Source organism: Theobroma cacao, chromosome 2 (assembly GCF_053813885.1).
Source record: "Theobroma cacao isolate CCN51 chromosome 2, ASM5381388v1, whole genome shotgun sequence".
Lineage (NCBI taxonomy): Eukaryota > Viridiplantae > Streptophyta > Magnoliopsida > Malvales > Malvaceae > Theobroma > Theobroma cacao.
The window spans coordinates 48,314,187-48,328,078 of NC_142640.1; the positions used below are offsets into that span (position 1 = coordinate 48,314,187).

General features: G+C 31.7%; 2 protein-coding genes across 4 annotated transcripts; one reads left to right on the forward strand and one right to left on the reverse strand.

The window, feature by feature from the left end:
* The first annotated feature begins 2,367 nt into the window (after positions 1-2,367).
* On the forward strand, positions 2,368-5,698 carry LOC18610132 (extracellular ribonuclease LE-like). 2 transcript variants are annotated; one of them, XM_088803420.1, is made up of 3 exons: positions 2,368-2,759; positions 3,012-3,472; positions 5,477-5,698. In XM_088803420.1, the coding sequence occupies exons 1-2, from the start codon at positions 2,472-2,474 to the stop codon at positions 3,468-3,470; spliced, it is 747 nt and encodes a 248-aa protein (XP_088659546.1). In that variant the 5' UTR covers positions 2,368-2,471; the 3' UTR covers positions 3,471-3,472; positions 5,477-5,698. The 2 variants fall into 2 exon arrangements, with proteins under 2 accessions (XP_088659546.1, XP_007045688.1); XM_007045626.3 differs by lacking the exon at positions 5,477-5,698 and having other exon boundaries at positions 2,369-2,759; positions 3,012-3,625.
* Positions 5,699-6,016: 318 nt separating this feature from the next.
* CPN60BETA4 (TCP-1/cpn60 chaperonin family protein) lies at positions 6,017-12,263 on the reverse strand. Of its 2 annotated transcripts, XR_016024572.1 has the most exons (14): positions 11,988-12,263; positions 11,727-11,852; positions 10,952-11,089; positions 10,701-10,796; positions 10,287-10,529; positions 9,978-10,212; positions 9,003-9,172; positions 8,387-8,464; positions 8,210-8,281; positions 7,699-7,803; positions 7,308-7,400; positions 7,109-7,201; positions 6,473-6,748; positions 6,017-6,381 (listed from the first exon to the last, which is right to left on the reverse strand). XR_016024572.1 is itself a non-coding variant. In XM_088803419.1 (13 exons), the coding sequence occupies exons 1-13, from the start codon at positions 12,213-12,215 to the stop codon at positions 6,572-6,574; spliced, it is 1,854 nt and encodes a 617-aa protein (XP_088659545.1). In that variant the 5' UTR covers positions 12,216-12,263; the 3' UTR covers positions 6,017-6,571. The 2 variants fall into 2 exon arrangements, 1 of the variants encoding a protein (XP_088659545.1); XM_088803419.1 differs by having other exon boundaries at positions 6,017-6,748.
* Positions 12,264-13,892: the final 1,629 nt, after the last annotated feature.

Consider the following 13,892-nt stretch of genomic DNA (forward strand, 5'->3'; position numbering starts at 1 on the left):
TTTAATTTTATTATTAAAATAAGAATAAAATATTTATAAATAGTAATCAGATTCAGGTAATGGGTACCCAATGGGTGATACCCGAACCAGATTTAGGTACTGAAATCACTACCCGAACCCTACTTGAAACCGTTTATGGAGTACCCTAGCTTGGTGTAATTGAGTAGGGTACCCACTGACATCCCTAATCATCGTGTAGTGCCACGTGGCATTACCACGTCATCACTAGATGCCACGTGGCATTACCACGTCATCACTAGATGCCACGTGACATATCATGTCATCATCTCAATGCCACATCATCAAAATGTGACACATCAATTATGACATCATCGTTGATGTCATCATTTAATGATAAAATTGAATATCGTTAAGAAAAATGATTAAATTGAAGTAATTTCAAAATTAATGGATTAAATTATTTTGATTTTGAGTATAGAGATTAAATTGAATAAAATTAAAAAAGTATAGAGACTAGATAAATCTTTTGATTGAAAAACAATCAATAACATATTCCAAAAGAATTTAAGGCTTTATCCTCAACCCACGTGAAAGGCATTGGAAAAAAGAAAAAAAAGGAAAAAAAAACAGAAAGAAAAAGACAAGTAGAAAGAGACTAGTATGCAACGCCTGGCCACAGGCTAGTGATAAATTTATTTAACTTAGTTTTTAACTTAAGTTAAAGTCAAATTAGTAAAATATGTTGATTTAGTTTTTTCTTTTAAAAAAATGAAAAACAGATATATGAAGTTAGCGATAATTATAAAAATAATTCTCTATTTCGACTTGCTTAATTTGGATATGACAAACCTCTTATTACAATAATAGAATCTGAACTCTACTTTTTGAATTATTTATTTATTTTTTATTTTTTTATTTTGTTTAATATTTCAAGTTATATTTTTTTAAGTTAAAATTTCTTAGATTAAAAACTATAAATATAACTGTAAAGTTATATGGTTGATAAAGTTAAATATAAATATAAATATTTGTAATATTTTATTTTATTAATAAATTTTTTGTAAATTCAAATTAATAATTTTAATTTTAATTTCGTAGAATTTGATTGTGGCATTTGAATTTAAATAAAATTATTTTATAAGAAATTTTGAGTAAATTTAAATAAAAAGTAAATTGGGTAAGAGTTGAATAATTTCAAAAAAATGTGTGTTTGTAACTTGTGAAAGTTGTAACTAAATTAACATATTTTGCTAATTTGAGTAAATTTAAATAAAAAGTAAATTGGTAAGAGTTGAATAATTTCAAAAGAATGTGTATTTGTAAATTCTAAAAATTATAACTAAATCAACATATTTAGTTATTTTATATTATTTTATTTTAATATAATGTAAGTTATTCATCTAAATTTGATTTTAAGTATGGAATTTTTTCAAATCTTTTTTATAGAAGGAGAATTCAAACTTAATTTTTGTAAAAAAGATAAATTAATTTACATATTCTAGAATCAAATAATCAAGTAAGAAAATGTTAATATGTATTTTTTAACACCATAAATCTTTTACACTTAAATATCGAGCTTATTAATAAGCATATCAATAATCTACTTAAAGATTTATATATTTTTAAATATTTTGTACAATTTAATCCCTCAACATCACAATTTTGTTCAATTTAATCTCTGTACCATATATGTTTGTTCAATTTAATCCTTATGACATGATAAAATTTTTTTTTAAAAAAAATTTTAATTTACCATGTGGCACTGACATGTTGTCATGTCAATGTCACGCCAACATTGCTACATCATGGTATAGTGTCACATGACATTACCACGTCATCACTAGGTGCCACGTGGCATGCCATATCATCATCTTAATGTCACATCATCAAATGTGACACGTCAGTGATAATGTTATCGTTGATGTCATCATTTAACGACAAAATTAAATATCGTTAGGAAAAAAATTAAATTGAAGTAATTTTTAAAATTAATAGATTAAATTACTTAAATTTTGAATATAGAGATTAAATTAAATAAAATTAAAAAAATATAAAAATTGGATAAATCTTTTGATTAAAAAAATTTATAATATATTTAAAAAGAATGTGAGGCATTTTTCTCAAATCACGTGTGAAGGGCATAGGAAAAAAGAGAAAAAGAAAAAAAAAAAGAGAAGTAGAAAGAGAAAGCAAAAAGCGGGTAGAAAGAAACTCGAACTCAACGCATGGGCCTAGGCTAGTAATAAATAAATCGACTAAATACACAACAACCAAAGACTGGAAATTTCCTAGCAAGTTCGCAAACAAGAAAAGTAAAGAATGACCAGACCAAATTTATAGAAGAAGAAAAAAATAATGATAATAAATTGACCAATCACACAATAAAGAAGGACTTTTCCTAAATAAACTAGCAACAAGTTTCTTTTAACATCGACCCTCACCTTCTCTCTCTAAAATAAACAGATCTAAAAACCTTTCCTCGCTGTTCCAGAGAAAAGGAGAAAGAGAAGATGGATAATCGGTGTCTACTGTTGATTTATCTGCTAGCTGCTATCATCTTACTTCTTGCAATATTATTCTCAAGGGATAATAAAGAGTTCAGCTTCTACAAACTCAGCTTCCGATGGCCACCTTCTGCATGTAACCAGGGCAGTCTGGAGTGTAAACCTGATACCCTTGGGTATTTTACCATCCATGGTTTATGGCCAATGTATGAGGATGACACGCAAGTGCCTCCATATGATCCCAAAAAGAACAAGTGTACCGATGTCACTCCTACAGACCCCAAAAATCTTTTGGTAAGCAAATTATTGTTCTTATATATTTATTTTGCTTAAAACTAATTAGAGTAATTAAATAACGCAAGTAACCCTCTGTAATTCCAAACAAATAAATCCCAACATAACTTGAAACCTCACACTAGAGATTTAATCACCACATCATAAATTAGTGTCTGATAATGTAAGAGTCAGTATCTATAACATCTTCTTTTTTGCTTCTAGTCTATTTATTTGTGCTTTTTAATTATATATTTTTTCTTCAATTTACAGCCTCTATTGAAGTCCATTGAAACGACTTTGCAAAAATATTGGCCAAACTATAAGAACTATGAAAATATAAACATGTGTGCAGAAAGTTGGAAACATGAATGGAAGAACCACGGAATTTGTTCAGATTATCCGGCCGACAAGCCTGTGGAATACTTCGGCGCTACCTTAACACTTGCCCAAAATTATAATTATGATCCATTGAAAGGCACAAAGGTTGTACCTCGAGAAGATCCTTATCCAGCAACAGAGATTGTGAATGCTGTCAAAGAAAAAGTTAAAGCAACTCCCCAAATTCAATGCAATAAAAAGGACGGAACCCTCCAATTGCTGGAAATTCGTTTATGTTTTGCTAAGGCGAAGCCTCTTACACCCATCGACTGCCCACACACATTTGTCCCAGGAGGCGTCTGTCAACAGGAGACTGACCTTATAAAGTTCACTCCTGCACCAACAGAATGAATGTATGTACCTATGTTTTCAACACTTTAAAAAACTATATATATATATATATATGTGTGTGTGTGTGTGTGTGTGTGTGCACGCGTGTTTGAGCTACACAAATTATAACATCAATTTTGAACTTCTCTTTACTATGGTGATAGAATTTTAGTAAACTATTTTTGGTTTGTCTCTTAATTAATTTAAGTTGCATATAATTTTATGATAGATATCCTTGTAGTATATATGTTAATTTTATAGTGATTTTCAACTTTCAACTATTGCCTCTACAACAACACAAATTAATCCAGATCATATATTAGAAGTGGGTGAATTTTGGGATTTGTTAGTTCAAAAATATATGTTCATGTCTCCTTAGCTCTCTGTTTATTAACTTATCTTTATTAATTACTGTTCTTGTTTTACTATATCCGATTCCAGCGGCTAGAGTTTAAGACTCCATCTTGGAATTTTTAGGTTGAAATCTTGGTATGAACAAGATAAAATTTATGAGCTGAGAGAGAATTGACTTCTTATTTATTTATTTCTTTCTTCTAATTCTTTGGTCGTCTTTAAATAATTGGAATTCATTTGTATATACAATTTCATAATTTTGATCTTTATATGTTACATCAACAATATCAACAATAGGTGATAGTGACTAAACTTAAAGTCATGCATGCACTTCAAAATCTGATCCACTATTTAAAGAAAGGGTTTTTTTTTTGCTTTGTATTTGTTCTTTTCAACATATGTTTTTTAATAACTCTCTAAATTGTAACTCTCCATTCTTATATGGAGAATTTGTAAGAATCTACTTTAATATATTTTCGCAAAAACTTAAAAAATTCATACTTGTGACATATTTTGTAACAATTTTTGAATTAAATTATATATTTGTGATGTGTCTTTTATAATAAAAATAAATGCATATCAACTTTCAGATAAAAACTTATTTTTTATAATAATAATAAAAAAATGGTAACAAGTTTCATATCAAAGTGTGCCGTTTCAAAGTGTTCACCACCTAACAACAAGGTCGTCTGAGTTTGTGAGCAGATTATCGATATGGGGAAAGTTTGCAATGGTTAAAACATTGTTGTGATTGAAGGGAAGTAAAAAAATAATGAATTTTGACATTACATAAGAAAGAAAGACTCAAAGTTGCCTAGCAAGTCCCTAAATAAGAAAATTTAGGAATAACTAGAACACAAATTAATTGGAGATGGTCATCACTACCGGTGGAGTCAATTGGGTGGTGGCAGTCGTCATTCTTTAATTTTTAATTTTTTTTATTAACATATGTATAAAACTTATATATATATATATATATATATATAATATGATTATTTTTGTAATTATAGTTTACTCACCATCTTCATCTTTCTAGTTTTTTGAGATGGAACTTTTTTCATTTTGATACTGTTATTCGAAGCATTTTGTTGACTTACTCTTGTTTATAAGAATCTTGCTAACAATGTTTCAACCCTATATCAAACTTGATTTTGTCTTACATATGCATGTATTCAACACTTTTTAACAATCTTGATTTTGTCTTGTGCAAACAGTGATTGCAGATAATGGTATATTTCTTTGTTCACACGAATAATAATATTGTTTACCTAGCAATATTTCGACTTACAATTAATTTTTAGTTGAAATTGGATTTATCCAAAGCTAATTCTAGTATTTTAGAGTTGCAGACACTAAAAAGGAACACCGAAATACTATGTTTACTCCTAATCTTGCACATTTCAACTTAAACCTTTAATAATCATTAATTTGAGGTCGTGTGCTGCTAATGATTTATAACGAGAAACGAAATCAGTTAAAAATTTGAGACTTTCAATTTAAAATTAGAAAGTCCAAATCACAGAAATCCCAGCGACCTCCAAATCCAGGATGGACAGGACTGCAAGCTTAACGCCATCAATACCACCATCGTTTCCTCACTCTAGCTGGTGAAGATTGCTTGAGATTTCAAGATAAAAGAGGGAAATCCCAACTGGGGTTTTCTTTCTTTTCAGCTCTTGTAAGAAGGCCTGCAATGACTCGGTGTACTCATCGTATCTATCAATACGGTGATTGGTTTGGTATTCAAAGCCAAGTTAATGAAGAGTGTATGGTGAGCTCAATCTTTGAACCCATTCCCGTAGAGTAATGTTGGTACAACAGAAGGACATGTTCCAAATAAGGTTTTCAGTTTTCAGTCTAATAAATAGGCTCCGGTGCTTCTTTGGTTTCAGTAAGAGGTTGTCTTGGGGAGCTTTCTGTTTGAGTCTTGCTTGTTTCATATGCTTAGATGGATGGAAATCAGGTTGTGTTTTCATTATCATTTGCAATATCAAGTTCATGCAGAAAACATGTCTCCTCCTAACTCAGATTTCTTGCCACAAACTATCACCACTCTAGTCATTCAATTGCTAGTGTCTTAAGATATCTTAAATCCCAATAGCCAATAAGAAAATATTCAAACAACAAGGGAAGTAAAGTTCCTTACTTAGAAGGGTTAGACCACAAGACCACATGCCATGATTCAGTTGAAAAGGGCAAGGATAAATAGCAGATTTGAGAAAAATACTAGTTTTATAATTCATCACCTGCTTTAATTTTGTATACATGCTTTAGCATTTTTACAAGACATCATTTCTCCCTTTTTTTATTGATGTTGCTGCTTGAAAAACACCATCTACATAAAAAATCATTATCCTTAGGGGTAGGATACCAGTCAGCCTTTCATCTCAACTTGCAGCATCACTCTGAGTTGTATGCTTCTTTGAAGAAGCTGATGCAAGGGAACTGAAGAATAACCAGCTAGATAGAAGTTGGCATTGATCAATATCAGCACATCAGAACAAGTTTAAAAGTCTTCAACTTCAACTTTCACTCTTTTGGTCCTATATTTGCTTGTCCCACTTGATACATCCTGTGTCTAGAAGAAGGAGGATGAAAAGATAGCAGCCTATTCGACAAAGCCAACACAACTCCATTTACTAAGTAAATTAATGCTAATGGTCAAATACCTGAATGATCATTTGATGCTGCTCATTGAAGCTTCTTTTGATATAATTGATACTAGTAGTGCAGAAGATGGGAGAATTAATTGACTGTTTGTGCATCTTTTATCGGTACATGGGCAGTAATTGTTTGGGAAATACTGAGCTAGTTAGTTTTGGCATTTTCTTTCTCTTTGGGATGGACTTGAATTCCTTGATGTCTACTATGTCTACTACAACAGCATCAGATGTCAGAAATGTTTTGGCCACAGATGCTGCATTCTCCAAACAACATCTAACAACCTGCTCCAATGAAAAAAAGAAAAGAAAATATGAGAACTAATTATTTACGTTAGCTAAAACACTGTTGAAACACTCCACTGAAATAAAAGCCTGTAGCCATTTTAACATTGCCTTCATGAGCTGGAGCCTAACATTTTTGAACTGGCTTCATTTTTGTTTACTGAGCTCTTAGTCTAATTTAATTAGGCTACATGAGCTGAAATTTTTGTTACTTATCCTCCTCATAATCATTGCTTTAAATTAGTCAGAGACATCTTTTTAGGTCAACAAGGACTTTCTACAGTATACATACAGGACCCTGACTGCATTAATAGGCACATCATAGGTGCATTCACACATAGGTACTTTAATTGATGATACCTTCGTTGGATCCATAATTCCAGCTTTCATCAGATCCTCGTAAGAGTTGCTTGCAGCGTTGTACCCATATCTTATATCATCATTGGATAAGACCTACAAGATGAAATAAGTGAACATAATGAGGAGTGTAACTCCAAAAATGTTTTACACCCCAGTCAATGCTTGAAGCAAATATGATGTGCTGCTGAAGTTCACAGACCTTCCCTACAACAACACTGCCATTAACACCAGCATTTTTGGCAATTAGTTTTGTTGGATAACTTAATGCTCTCTTGAAGATCTCAGCTCCAATCTGCTCACATTTGTAAATATAAGATCATAATAATATGGATATCTCTGTAGATAATAGAGACTGAAGGCATATGCGATATATTTATCTTAAATGATGCGTGTTGACAGAGAAATTTGGAGTTTGATTGATGGATGTATTAACACAACTATTGGATATGGATCATGCCTAATGATTTAATTAATCATGCTGATAAGGTGACAATCGATCAACAATTTTTGTCCTGTGCTCTTAGTCTTTGTTCAACAATCAACTTAAACAACTAACTTTAAGAAAGAAAACTAAGAAAAAATTTAGATACCTTTTGTTCTTGGTTGTCCAACAGGCTTTTAATGCCATCCACCTTCGCAGATAGTCTCAAGAGGATACAGCCACCACCAACTACAACACCTTCCTCTATAGCTGCCTGCATTTTACCAAGTCAGAAGCTTGTTTCTTATAATTTGAAAGTCAATCACTTAAGAGACAGGTAATGATGGCAAACTACTCACGATTGATTTGGCAAAACTTAATGTGAGAAATAACGAAATTCCATGTTTATACTGTTGGGAGAATTAAAGATGAGGAGATAACTCTCAAGTTCTCAATATAAATCAGGAACATGCCATTTAGAAAGAAAAAAATCAGGAACATGCTTAGTACTTGTGCTCTGAATTGAGGGTTTATTCTGGTAGATCAACCATACCATGAGAATGTGGGATACCACTGATCCTGGATTTCCTTGATAGTTTACAAGAGGTAAAATCCCTGAATTTGCTTTATGACAATGACTTATAATATCAGCAGATAAACTAGATAAGTAACTTATTTACCTTTGTTGCATTCAAAGCGTCTTCATTTCTGAGTTGTTTGTCCTTCAACTCAACTTGTGTTTGTGCTCCAACCTAAGATTCAATCAATGATATGAAATATATCTGCATTTAAGTTTTTCGACATTCCTAGAGTATCTAGATGTTTCATCGCTAAAAATTATAAGTATATTAGCTCACCTGAAGAATAGCAATTCGTCCTGATAATTGGGCAATTCTGTCATTGAGTATCTTCTTTTGAAAATTTTCTTCTGTGTTCTGCAAAATAAGTACTTAAATCACTTTTCACAGAGAATACTAGACACCTATTTTCTTCAATATTTTAGAAATATCATTGGGGGAAAATATGTAGATTTCTACATCTTAATTAAGCTATAAGATTTCCTTTCCTCCCTCACCCTCGTATTCTGTAATCAATTTTAAACCTGAGGCATTAAGAGTTTTCCTTATAGCCATTGAAAATTTGCAATATGCTAGCTAACATTAGTAGCTCTTTCTGATTTGATTTATTTACATGGTGGAAAATGCATCTTGTACAATTGTGAGGCTGTAGTAATGACAATTAACACAACATGGACTAATATATAGAGGATAGGTGATTGTATAATACTTAACAATACAATTGATAGAGCAATATGGAACTGTCATAATAGACAGAGTTTCCAAGGAGGGCTTGTTCCAGTGGTCAAAGGATGGGCTGAGGTGTTGAGAGGTCCTAGTTTCCATACCACTGTATGCATTGTGTGTTGCATTACTGATTACGCAAAGAAGAAAAAACCAAGAGTGTTATATGCACCTCGACCAGTCTTTCTATCTGAGAAACTCTTTTCTGAACAGCTTCTCGTGTATTTCCATCACTAACCACATATGTAGAATCCTTAGTTATCACAACCTTAGTAGCAGTGCCCAATACCTCCTTCCCAGCCCTATCTAGGGTCAAACCCATATCATCTCTGATTACAGTTGCTGAAAAGAAGATCAACATGTGAAAAGCCTATAAAAAATAATTAAATACTGTAAAGAAGCAAAATGTTCAGGAATCTGAAGAATTCCATGGGAGAAGGATGGCAATTTAATTTGCTTGCAGAAGTGATTTTACTACAGATTCAAAAAGAAAGCAATATGATCCAAATAATCTGAGGAATAAGGTCCCCTTAATCTTTGACCTGAATTCTAAACAATACATTTTTATCCTGCCGTAGTAAATAAACAGAGGAGCCAGCAAGTTTCAAGGCCAACTCCTGATTTGAACCTTTTTCCTCACAAATAGGCAGTAGGTCATTATAGTCCTTTCTACTAGTAGTATATGCTTAGTGAAAATATATTCTTTTATGCTTAGATCTTGAAATTGCACTTCATTACTAGCACAAAGATCTCAGATAAAGTAAAGAATTCATTGCTGAATCCAAAATAAATTCATAGACAAGCATTCAATGGTTAAACACATATAACAATAATAACAGTTGTCAAAGCTATTGCACTTAATTATTGGGTATGTATAGCTTCTTTTCTCTACCCTCTGGGATCATATTCCACTGTAAATAATTATTTATGCCTGAAGATGCTATCTATCCACTGAAATATATTGAGCCATTTCATTTGCAGTGACAGGTACACTTGAGAACATTCAATATGCAGTAAGTGGTAAACTTGAGAACGTTATTTAATTTGTTTCCAGTATTGTCAGGATAAAATAAACTATGCTAGCTGATCGAACTGATATATAGACATTTCTAATGTTAAAGCTGACTTGAATATCAGTATTTGTTACCTCCGGTCAAGATAGCAATATCGTCCAAGCAGTGGCTCTTGCGCTCACCAAACGCAGGGGCCTTAATAGCAGCTGCCTTCAGTACACCCTTGAGTTTGTTCCTAATGACTGGAGCAAGAGCTTCCTGCTCAATATCCTCCGCAACTATCACAATAGGGTACTTCTCTTTAACAGCACTGTCCAATATTTTAAACATCTCCTTTGGATGTGTGATTTTTTTATCAACCAATAGCAACTGCAATCAAGGATTTCATACCTCTAATCACTTTATAGAACATATGTCATGTTTTAAATACCTAAAGTTCATACCTTGCAATTGTGGAACTCAACAATCCTCTTTTCTGGATCAGTGACAAAGTAAGGGGACAAATATCCTCTATCAAGCTGCATTCCTTCCACAATTTGTAGACTGTTCTCATTACATTTTCCTTTTTCAATTTTGACTACACCCCTCCTTCCCACATGTTGAAGAGCGTCAGAGATCATTTTTCCTACAGTATAGTCATTCCCAGCACTAACAGCAGCAACATGTGCAAGTTCACAATCCTCAACCTGCAATATATTATCCATTCGCACATAAGGCATGCCTGAGATAATCTCAACTCAGCTTCTCGGAACATATATGAAATATCATTTCCATTTCCAGTAATAATTGGAACATAGAGGGGTTTTGTTTTTTTTTTTTTTTGACTGGAAAAGAAGGCAATTAAAAAAGTTCTGCACCTCTCTGGACATCAATTTGAGTTCAGAAACAAGGGCATTTGCTGTCTTCTCAATCCCTCGGGCAATTTGAATTGGATTCATTCCAGCTGAAATTACCTGGAAGAAACAGAATTATTGATTATAAAAGTTGACAGAACTCCCATTTGAAGCTATACAAACCAGAAGCGTACTTAATAAATTGAAATCACAAATACACTTGAATGGGATGATCAGATTGAAATTGTAGCTTCATAGTACCATCTGATTCTTACCTTCACACCTTCTGTAATTAGACCATGAGCAAGGACTATAGATGTAGTGCAACCATCACCAGCAAGGTCATTTGTTTTTGCACCGGCTTGCCTCACTAATTTAACACCAACATTCTCCAACGGATCCTCCAACTCAATCTAAACAATTGAGATACGATTCAGAAAAAAAAAAGAACCAAACTGTATTAAGTTTGAACTACAAGGGGTCATTTTACTCTTCGTTCCTGATATTAGCTTCTGCAGCTGTACTAATGCATCTTCAAATATCACTAAATTTATTTGAATGCCCAAATAAACAACTAAATGATAATGACCTTTCATGATAAATCATAGGAAGAGTTTCTGAACATATCCATATTGGTTGAATACCCTGGTGAACAATACATCAACATGAGAAGAGAAATGCAGAAAGGTCTTCTGTGATTCTTTTTAAGTTGCTTCTAGCATTAAACAAACCATATTTGAGAATGTGCAACAAAGATTAAATAGCATATTAATACTCCAAAAACAAGAGCCCCTGAAGTACCAATTTCTGACAGTCCATTATTTTCAAGCAATTTATGCTGGTTATCTTGAATAGCTCTTGATATATTATCCTAATTTACAGACTCCTGTAAATTTCCAGCTAAAGGAATTAGCTACAACAATTCAAGAAGATAAAAACCAAAATTTTTTGGGGTATTAATGAAAACTCCAATTGCCATATCAAGAAAGGAGCAAAAAACAAAGGGTAAAGAAGTGATGGAGTGATGGGTCCAAGTAGAAAATAGAAAACCTGCTTGAGAACAGTTTCTCCATCATTAACAATCTTGGGAGGTCCGTACTTGTTTTGCAGAACCACATTTCTTCCCTTCGGTCCCAATGTAACCCCAATAAGCTCTGCCACTTTGTCTACACCTGCCTGGATCGTACCAACAAAGAAAGAAGAACAGAACACGATGAAATAAAAAAAGAAAAGAAAGCCATCTGGATGTAAGCTTAAGTTTTAGTGATCAGAGTCAGTTGAATGTAATGTGCTTTGATCATAGACAGTGACCTGAAGCTTCTTAGTGGCAGACCCATCATGGTTGAAGTAAATCTCTTTGGCCAGGGGTCTGGGTTTTTTCGGGATGGGATAATGTGAAGCTGATGCCTTCTTGGTTCTGGGCAGTGTTGGGTTGGCGAAAGATATTCCAGAGATTGGAGCCGGCGAAGATGCCATGATTGAGTTTTTGGATTGATGGTTTTCGAAAAACAGTTGATATTCATAGATATATATATACATGGATAGTATCCTAACAATAGGAAGAAGGAAACTAACAGGATAACGAGAAAATATCTTGCAGTTGTTGTTGGCGCTATTCCATGGCTACAAGAATAGCCTGCCTGCCTGCTCATTGGATCGGAGTTTTCCATGGACTGGGCCTAGACCGGTTCAAGTCGGGCTTTAAGTAGGGTTCATACCTACAAATGTAAGCTTCGACTTAGGCATGGGTTGAATTTTTTTACATAATATTAAAAAAATTAAATTATATTTATAAATATTTAAATAAATTTTTATTTTTATTATATTTAATTAAATTTTTACATTTTTATTTCAAAATAAATAAATTTTTATCACTACAAATTGATTAAATATTATTAATTAAAATACTACTGATCATTTTATGTCATGTAATACTGACGTGACGTGTAAATATGTTATAATAAATTTTAATTTGAAATATCGATATAATCATGTGTTATTATCACTTGGGTATAAAAATAACAAGTAATTGACCTCTAGTTATTAAAACTTATTTGACATAAAATAAAAATTATAAAACTTAATTAAATGTAATAAAAGAATAAAGATTTATTTGAATTTTATTGAATAAGTTAAGGATTTTTCAAGTATTATTATTTTTTATTTGACAAAGAGAGATTCCGAAAAATAATCACTTAATAATATCTAAATTTAAGTAAAAATATATTTGAATAAAATATAATACAAATTTAGAAGTTTTGCCTTTTAACTTTTTGCTTTACTACCATTCTTAAAAAAATAAAAAATAAATAACAAAACCTAAATAATAAAAACATAAACTAAACAAAAAGTAATATTTCTTATATAAACGAAAAATTAGAAAAAAGGAAAGCTTAGATAATTTAATTTTTTGTCATTAGATAAAATGAAAACATTAAATTGAATTTCTTAAGATGAACATTCAATCGAAAATCAATTAACAATAAGAGAAGTAATCATTATTATATTTATATATATTTAAAATACCTTCAACTTAATAAATGTAAAATTTTTTTATCACTATCCTGATACTCTCTCATTCGTAAAGAAACAAACGTAACATGTAACGACTCTTCATGAAAAGAACGACAATAGAGATTAATACTTGTTATAATATCATTATAAATTATTTTAAAATGATATTTAATATAAAATTAATCAATAATAAATAAAATATCATAAAATAATGTGTTTTTTTTTTTTATTTCATTGAAATACCTTGAAATGCTAAATTGCTTAGTCAATTCATAAATATCATCGCATTGTTCTCGACATGTTTAATAAATTGTTTTAATCTTTTTATAGCTTGTCGGTGAGTACTACCTCGTTTTTATGATTTTGATAAATAAAATATAGACCTGAAATTTAATTATAAAATTTACTTATAAAGTTAAAAAAAATTACTGCTGATGTATTATTATTATTATAATATTTATTTTGATATCCTAAAAATTTACCCGAGTACCCTAATGATTTGACAGTTGTGTACCACATGCGGGAGAGCTTGGTATCTATTTTACACCTGCATGTTCAGCTAGCTTGCCATCGCACACTGCTCTGCAATTCTGCATCATCATCCAAAGAAAAAAATATATATATTTTGATACGGTTCTCAATGATGTCGATCAATGGCGATGTTTCCTAGGAAAAAGTCACCCATGACTTCCCCCACAACTG